Genomic DNA, 9,163 nt, shown 5'->3' with positions numbered 1-9,163 from the left:
AAAAAAAAAAAAAAAAAAAAAAAAAGATGTTAAAAGACGTGAGAACGAGGGAACTCCGAAGATTATCGATTCAAGGAGAGAAAACCAAATACTCTCTCCAGCACACTTCCCGCGACATCGGCTTTGTAATCAAAACGCGCCCACGATTGTTTGCGCCTCGGGCGTCACTCATGCGATACGTAAATGCACTTTGCAAGCTTTTAAATCGGATCTCCGCGCGCATTTACACGAGGGGAGCGAGGGAAAGAGCTTGTGGAAAAATCATTCATTCAACGTGCGACCCGTTCTCGTCTACAATGAATCGCTTAGCCGGTAGGTGGATACGCGTCAGCTGTCCGAATGACGTCGGTGTCGCTTCGCTCGGCCATGCATGATTGACAGTTTTATGGGGACGAGTTCGCTTTCCGAGTTACGATCGGGAGGGGCCCTAGTTTTATCGCTCTCTCGTACGGAAGGGCCAAACATTACGTGACGTTTGACGCTAATCGATACGAAAAGACGGGGGTGAAAGAAAGCGTGCGACGGACTGGGTTCTTTCTCCGAGATTTGACGGCTCTGGAAGTGAATTCTTTACGCGGCATTCCAGCGCGGAATATGCTCGAGGAGTTTGTATAGTATCAGTTTTTATAGCACTGAAGAGTAATATTATGTACGGTGCGTATTAAATTTACGACGGTTGTATAAAAGTTACTATCTTCCGCATTGGGTGTAATTATTTCGAATATGCAACAGTACATGTATTTAAGGTGAGCGTTTTATCTTATATTACGTAATCAAAAGTTATAAACTCCGCCCGAAGTTTCCGCCGACTTGTTTCTAAAAGCCTTATCGCGTTAAAATGCGAGAGAGAGATTTACGTTTCGCGAAGCTAAATGCGACTGTCCAATTTTGTTTGTTACCAACCTGGACTCGATGTAAACATAAAACGGCTTGCGCTCGCCGCATATTTAGAGCGCTAAATATGCGGCGAGCGCGGAGAACGGAATGTATAAAAGCTCTTGGACAACTCACCTCGCAGTTGGAATGACTGATGTTGCTGAGATTTAGCCTGAAGATCTTGTCCCTGAAAGCAGAAAGAGGAAAGTTTCGTGTTAGCGTAACGGGACCGAATTAAGCGTGGTTGCGATAGACGAAAGAGTCGTAAGAGAGGGTAAGGAGGGGAGTAAATTTTCATTCCCGACGTCTCTGCGAGAGATGCATTACTCTCCGTGACTCGACCCTACCTTATCTCGCTACGGTTATGTACGGTTGTGTAACGACGCGGCACTTTGCTTACGGCCCTTCGGCGAACGTTCGCAAACGACACGGAATTTCTATGAGGGTGCAAAGAGGACGAAACCAACGGCGGGGGAAGTGAGATAGGTCGCTCCTCTGTGGCCGAGTTCTACATTGTTGTTTATTTATTCGCTTGATAACCGACGTGGCGTCGATTTTAGTCGCATCATAAAATGACGCAAATTGAAATTGTATCGAAGGTAAAAAGGAACAAAGAAATTGAAGTAAATACAACATGAAGATACGATTTGACACACTCTCGTGTTAAAGAAGAATAAGATACAATTTCGCATCAATCGGTTACGTTAATTGTGTATTTCGATATTCGGAGAATGATATTTGATACGATTTGATCAATACGGAACAGCCACTCCTCACAGTGCAAAGAACACACAAAACAGTTCCCCCGTGAGGATTTTTATATAAATCTCTTCCGGCGACTATCGCACGGCAATCTGAGGTAGTGCGCTCGATCATACGTGAAAGGTATACGCGCCGCTGGGCGCCGGATCGTAAATCGAATTTACCCAGTTTTCAAATGTTTCGCAACATTAACGCCGGCGCGCCGCATAACTTTATCCCAATAGCCATTCATCATCGCCTTTCAATAGAAATACGCAGTCAGACGGAATGCACGCGCGGAACGTTGAAAAAAAAAAAAAAAAAAAAAAAAAANAAAAACGAGAAGGAACGCGAAAAAGAGAGCGAGAGAAACTTGAAGGGAGAGGAGGAGATACCCTATATCCCTCAGCGACTCTCCTTTTTCATTCAATGGACTCCTTGAAGATTTTCACGCGGGAGTTATACCCCCCTCTGCGGATCACAAAGTATGCAAAAAAAAAAAAAAAAAAAAAAAAAACGAGAAGGAACGCGAAAAAGAGAGCGAGAGAAACTTGAAGGGAGAGGAGGAGATACCCTATATCCCTCAGCGACTCTCCTTTTTCATTCATTCGGTGCATCGCGCCGTGAAAAAGTAAATACCAACGTGGAAAAACAAATCCGCGCTTTGGAATCCGTTCGCGTCGAACTTTCGTCCCGGCGAACTTTTAAAGGGCTCGGCAGGTGGAAAGAAAACGCGCGGAGGGTGGTGAAGGAGAAACGGCAAGAGAAGATCGTCTGCGTGCCGGCATGTCGGCGTCGCTCGTGCCTGCAGAAAGAAAAAATTCGTAGAGGAAAAGTAATTTATAGAAGGGAAAACTGGACGTGCAAAAGAAATTAGCGACGGATTGCCGCGAAATCATCGACAACAGCCGGGGGCCGCTCGAAAACCTCGATCGGCCGAAATAAAATTGTAGTGCGTAATCAAGCCGAGAAATTACTTCGCTCCGGCTAAAAACCATTTCCGTAAGAAAGTTTCATTAAGATCTCATTGACACGATTGCACGAAAAGTGGAACATTTTCTGAAATAAAGAAAGTGTTACCTCGGGAAATCGGAGGAAAGAATTCGGTTCAATTTAACATTTTACATCGCCTTAAGGACTTCCGGTGGAAAGTTTAATTAAAATCTCGAGCAGTTTGCGCGAGATCGTACGGCAATTTCTTAAACTACTAAAGACAGGCTTGTACCGCGGGGTGAAAATTTTCAAGCGGAGGATTTTATCGCTAATTCCGAAAATAAGGACGGAGAGTTAATTAAGGATTTATTATATCGTATTTGCGAAATTTCGTACAACGAGAGAAAGAAAAAAAAGGAAGAAAAAGAGAGGAAAAGAAAGAGAGAGAAAGAGAGCGCGCGAAATACCATACGTGCTGACGCGCGTTCCCGTTCAAAATAGGTCGCGCAACCCGGAATAACAACCGCGGTGCGCTTTCGCGCGTGTTGTTATATATATCGGGGGTTTTACTCATGTAATACCGACATTTTCACCCGCGAGCGAGAAGGAGCTTCACGAATGCCGGGCGAAATCCGAAAAGCGTCGTTGTCTGAATTTGTGGTTGAGCGTGACGGACAGCTCTGACCCGGGGTGCATTATCCGAGCGCGTCAAGATCCGTCCCTCGCCTCCCTTTCGTCCGCGAATTCCGGTTCGGGGGAATACATGACGCGAGCCGGTAAAGTCGCGTTTGCCACAGTGCTATTTACCCCCGGGAAGGAGATGTAGTATATGTACATACATATATCTTTCCACGAGTGGATGCGGGTTTAACATAATAGAACGATTTTAATAATTCCGGATATAAATCAACGAGGTGGATACACAACGGGAATACCTTCGCGTTTCGTATTTCAGAAAACCGCAGTGCAGCACCGACATTAATAATATGTCATTCTACGCGGGAAATAAGTTCGCGCGCGAGAGAAGAAATGTGAGCGCACGCGCGCGAGAGAGAAAGAGAAGGAAAGAACGCGCGCGATATGGAAACGGACGAGAGGTGCACACACCGCGCGCGATTTAGCAAGATCTAATCTAATTCTTCTATACAATTTTACCACGGGCTAGTAGTCCGAAGTAATCCGCCAAATCGATATACGACATCCGAAGTGCTAACATCGTTGAAAGTGTCCGAGAGAAAAGCTCAATTGCCACACCGGGGTTGGTTCTACAACGCCGCAAACGCTCGTGGCCGTTTTCACCTCTTTCTCTCTCCCGGCGAGAGTCGTTCGAGCGCGCGACTCCCGTAACTCACTTTTCTGCGCTACACCTCGAGCTTTTCCACGGTTGTTTCAACGACCGTTCGGCGGAGAGAGAGAGAGAGAGAGAGAACGGCGAAATCTCTCGACGCGTTTTCCGGCAACGGTTACCGGAGACAATTAGGGGAAAAACCCGATCGCGCGACTGCATGCGACGTGTTAATCCCTGTCTGCGAGAGTCGCTTTTTCCGTCCGAATTGTCGCCGAAGCACAATAGAAAGTCTCACGGAGGACACGAGAGGGATAAAAAGGTGAACCGGCCGAACGAGACGAAAATATGTGATCGACAAATTTTTATCCCGGCTAGACGCGCGGCAGACGTGCCGACGCGGGATATAAGCAGGCTGATATTTTTTTTTCGTACGTCGGAGAGAGCGCGGCCGCCGCCGGCTTGATAATTGGAAGCGTTCAATTAGCGTACCTTAATTGCGGAGCGAACCACAACGCGGCTGCCGATTCTCAAACTACAATTAATGGCTATCACCTTTCTAATTAACGAGGAACGATGCACGCGCGCGCTTGTATCGATCGTTGTGCGCGATAACGAAAAAAGAAAAAAACGATAAAGAAGAGAACGCGGAGAAAGAACGTTGGGAAGAGAGAGAATCGCGCGAGATTCTCGTCGTGCGCGAGCGAGTCACGTGATTCCGATCGACGTATGAAAGATCGCATAACGTAACTTAAAAATTACGTTTTCGCAATCACGGAGCTTAATCGTTCGTCGTCGTCACTGACGCGGAACGTCGTCGAAGCGATTTCCTTTACGCGAGAGTTTCTGATCGGAATTCTATTCAATACTGCAGTTTTGTAGGCACAGTTACGTATAAACGATACGACACACAGCACGCGATCCAAGCACGTGGAACGAAGCCAGGAAACAGTTTAAACTCGAAGTAGCCGCTTTTCTTGAGAAATGCAATTTGTCGTAACTGCGTTTTTTTCACCGCCTCATATGGCGAGCACATTCCGTTAAAAAAGACAGAAAAAAAGAAAGAAAGGAGAAAAGCGCACAAAGTTTTATTTTATTTAAAAGCAGAAGCTTCTTGTACGTTCAATTTATTTATTTGTTTTCTGTCACGCAAAACACGATTCGCATATTTTATTCAATTTAATTTCTCATGTCTGTGCTCAAAAACTAAAGAGAAAAGACATAACACGGATGACCGTTAGCTTATTTTTGTTATAAGTACTGAACCATGTCACACATTTGTTATAAATACTAAACCGTGTCAACTATTAGTTATTTCAAGAGACACGGTAGTTGCCTCGCGTCAACTTCACGTGCAACGAAATCGTTCGACAAAATCCCAAATCGTTGGGAAATCGCCAAATAATTTGCTTTTCGTGCGTTATTTCTAACGTTTCATGTGTGCATTATATGGTTTGTAAGACGGTCACGCTTTGTTCTCTGCAAAGTAACACAAACGCAGATATTATTACCACGTTTATATTGCAATAAATTTCGAATATTCGGAGCACAGCCGAAAGTCAAATCGAACGCGTCTCGTCTCGCAAATAAAAAAACATATACAATCGCATATTTGTAGCTGGAATTGTAAGAGAATCTCCGTAAGACGATCCGCCTCGTCTCACAAAGGAATTAAACAAGCGTCTGGCTCGGGATTTCTCCGTATCCGCGAGAGCATTGGAGGACCATCCCTGCTGCGTCTCCATTACCGGGGCTTCGTAGCATTTTGCTGGCATTTACCAAATTAAGAGAAGGGGAGGCCACACACAAAAGAGGAGGACGCGGGGGGGGGGGGAGACGGAGAGAGGAGCGGCGAACGTTAGCTGATGGTCGCCAAGGGTGGCGCGCGGTTCTAGAACCGAATCAAGAAATAATACTCCGCCGAGATAATGATGCGACCTTCCTCCGTCCGCAATCTGTATCGAGACTTCGGGGGAAGCATAGAGTCGGGTCTCTTCAGCCTTCCACCAGTCATCTCTCGTCGAAGAAATAATAACCGGATACTCTCACGCGAACACAGCGAGCAATCGATCGATTTAACGGTCTATTAAGAAACGCGGAGCGCAAGAAGATATTTTTTTTTTTTTTTTTTGAAAATTTTGAAGTGTAATAGCTACAAATTTATTGATAAAATAAAGAAGAAAATATCCGCGAAAAAAAAATAGTAAGAAACGAAAATTTAGCAATCCGTATAATATCGCGTAAAAAATTGATGACAAGACGCCGAGATGTAAACTGAGAAACTGTATTTAAATGCGATAAAATATCTCCCGTGAAGAGCTATGTGAGTTTAAAAGATAAAACAGAAACTTCATTAACTTCAATCTTTATTGACACGACGTGTTTTTCATTTCCACGAGAGTCATAATTATCAAGAAAATCGTCAGTTTCGATTTATATCATGTATTTGCTTTTCCGCGCGTTCTCTCCTCGTTGCAAAGAGAGAGAAAGAGAGAAAGAGAGCTCAAAGGTCCTGAGTAAATTGCTTTTCTGCGCAAAGTGAAACATTTAGAGTGAAAGGATTCTGATCATAATCCGCGAAGCAAAACAGGTCAGTAAATAAACCCGCGGTTTTATATAAGAAACAATATAATAACAAAAGTAGAGAGAACCAAATAAAAATATAATTGTACGCGCGCGCGCGAGTTTAAACATTACGTATAACAAAATGTGAAATATTGTGTGAAATTTTCCGTTCTCTCTTTTAAAAACCCGCGAAAACGTCGAGGTGTCGTTTCATATAGCTCTCTATCGCTTACAACGATGATAATTATTATCCCAAAAGCCGATATCTCTCCCACATGTGTAACGGTAATCCCTCAAAGTTCGGATTATCCGATTATTCGATGACATCGGAAAATTCAATCAAACGGCACGATCTCTCGCTCCGCGCGCGCGTACTAGAATTTTAATCACAGCAATCGTAAAAATCCGCGACGTGGCACGTCACACGGACACACACACATGCACGTACAACCGCCGCGTCGTCCGCTGACGTAATACCGCTGTCCTCGGGGCTTTGACGAGGGAACGTCGCAACTTTTCCCGGGGATTTTCATGCCGTGACATTTTATTACGGAACCGGGAAAAAAGTTATACTTACATAGCACCGACGTATAGAGCGTCCCTCTTACTGTCCAAGTAGAGCGTCCTGTAGTACAGCATTCCGCAGCTGAATTCCCGCACGTGTTCTGAAAGCAAAAGTAAATAAGGGGATTAAATGCGATGTCGCGAGTGAAATTCATTTTCCGCGCGGTGCGGAAGCGCGGCGCGGAGTCGCCGGTGTCGCGGCCGCGCGGATCGTTAGATTTTCATTATGACTTTTATAATAACGGTCGGATAGTAAGGCGGTCGTTTTCCCCCGACCGCGCCTCCTACATCTCCTCCTTCTTTCCCCGTCCGACCCTGCAGCGCCAGTAATCCGGCTAAAGTCAACTCTGACTTATCTCTACTGTAAACTCGTCGGAATTACACAGCACGTAACGCGCGCGCCCGACATTTTCGTTCCATCGAGCGCGCGCGGATCCGTTGAAATCCGCGCCGCGGAAAATGTCGAAGATCAACGCGCTCTTCGCGGGAAGAGTCGTGAGTTAATATTAGCGAACGAGGCAGCTGCGGTGAGAACTTTTGCAATTGTCTCCGGTATAAACGCCGAGAGAGAGAAAAAGAGAGAGAGAGAGTTCGCGCTTCGAGACAAATCTCGGAACGAAACATTTAAAGACTCTTTTCAGACGTTTGCGAGAAAAGTTTGTTGAAAATTTCACCCGTACCACAATTTGCCTCTTTGCCATTTTTCGACGAAAAAGAAATAAAAAAAACTAACAACGAAGACATCATTCAAATGAACATTGCCTCAAATATAATAACGTCGAGTATTGTTTGTCACTTGCACGTCACAAGCTACGTGAAAATTCATGAACAAACAGCTAACACCGGAACGTCAAAAAAAAAAAAAAAAGAGAAAAAAAAGAACCAGGCGAAGAGGATTCTCTTGCTATCCTCGCTTCTTCTTCTCCTTCTCTCTATATCTCATCGACACTGATCTGTTTAACATATGAAAGAAAATCGCCCCTTTTCTAAATATACTCGTCCCACTCTGGACTAACAGAGCGCGAACAATACTATATTTTATACGGTATCAGGAGGGACTGACGTCGAATGAAAGGGGTTCTTACTCTGGAACAGAGCCACACTCTTCCTCTCCGCATCTATCCTTTGTCTCCCCCTTCCCGTCTCGTCCTTTTTCGCCACTCTCTCTCTCCACTTGTCTATCTCCAACGCGCTAACCAACCCTTCGCATGTTCTCTCTTCTCCGCCACGAGCGTAAACGCGCGCACGCGGGGAATGCAAAAACGTGATCTCGCTTTATCTCCGCGTTACGCGCCACGGGTCCCTCTAATGTCGGACTTATTCAAAACCGATGCGCCATCGTAGCTCATTAGATCGGCGACCCGGATAGGCGAGACCATGTGTACGTGTATGTGTGTCTCGAGGGGTTTCGGAATTTATAGTCATTCGAAAATGCAGCTGTTCGCGCGCGTCTTCTTGCCGATCCATCTCGAGCACAATTCCACATAAGAGATCTTATTACTCCGATCTTATCGTCGTAATAAAGCTGTTTCCGCGCGTTGTGTACGAAAGATGACAGCTGCACCTGCCGCTTGTCGCGCATCCGAGTTTAATACAACTGTTGCGTTCCGTTGCGGAGCGCGCCCGCTTCTATTCTCGATCCGCAATAAAATTGGCCGCGCGATAGAGTTAATGGAGCAAAACATAGAGTCGCGAGATACGCGGGATTTTCTATTTATAACAGCACGCAGTTCGTCCCGTTTGCCGCACGCGCGTCATTTATTAAGCGCCGGCGCGGCAAACAGTATACATTCTGAGTTGTAGTAATAATACGTCTCGTGGTAACGACTTTCGCGTCGTTCATTCAGCAAATAGTGAGATGATATTCTCGACGGCGCCCGGGATGTCCGGGCTTGTGTCGACGCTTTAATTTACACAATCGCTCCTCGCCGGTCGGGGTCGCTTCGTTAAACAGCGCTACCGCAATTAAGAGTTTCTACGGTTTTGTAATTTCACCGTCTCATAATTATTCGATTAATTGTTACATTGTTTTCGATTGCGTCGCGTGCCAACATTTGCTTAATTAATTATACGGTGTATACACATAATATAAATAATTAATCGCTCAATATTGATGCGCCGGGGAGAAGCGTATGGCGCTCTCGTACATGTATATAATACATACGTATATATTCATATATATATATATATATATATATA

General features: G+C 45.1%; 1 protein-coding gene across 2 annotated transcripts in view; it reads right to left on the bottom strand.

Moving 5' to 3' along the window:
- Positions 1 to 9,163, bottom strand: part of LOC109860505 (semaphorin-2A) — a 289,634-nt gene that overhangs the window by 31,135 nt on the left and 249,336 nt on the right. For both annotated transcript variants that reach the window (XM_020439626.1, XM_020439633.1), the window contains 2 exons: positions 6,978 to 7,065; positions 1,012 to 1,063 (listed from right to left, as the gene is read on the bottom strand). In XM_020439626.1, coding sequence (XP_020295215.1) covers positions 1,012 to 1,063; positions 6,978 to 7,065 — 140 coding nt within the window. The remainder of the gene's footprint in view (positions 1 to 1,011; positions 1,064 to 6,977; positions 7,066 to 9,163) is intronic.

This window comes from Pseudomyrmex gracilis, unplaced genomic scaffold, assembly GCF_002006095.1.
Source record: "Pseudomyrmex gracilis isolate BER0280 unplaced genomic scaffold, ASM200609v1 scaffold_8, whole genome shotgun sequence".
Taxonomy (NCBI): domain Eukaryota; kingdom Metazoa; phylum Arthropoda; class Insecta; order Hymenoptera; family Formicidae; genus Pseudomyrmex; species Pseudomyrmex gracilis.
The sequence above is the reverse complement of the archived record's forward strand: the minus strand, read 5'-3'. Positions and strand labels throughout refer to the sequence as shown.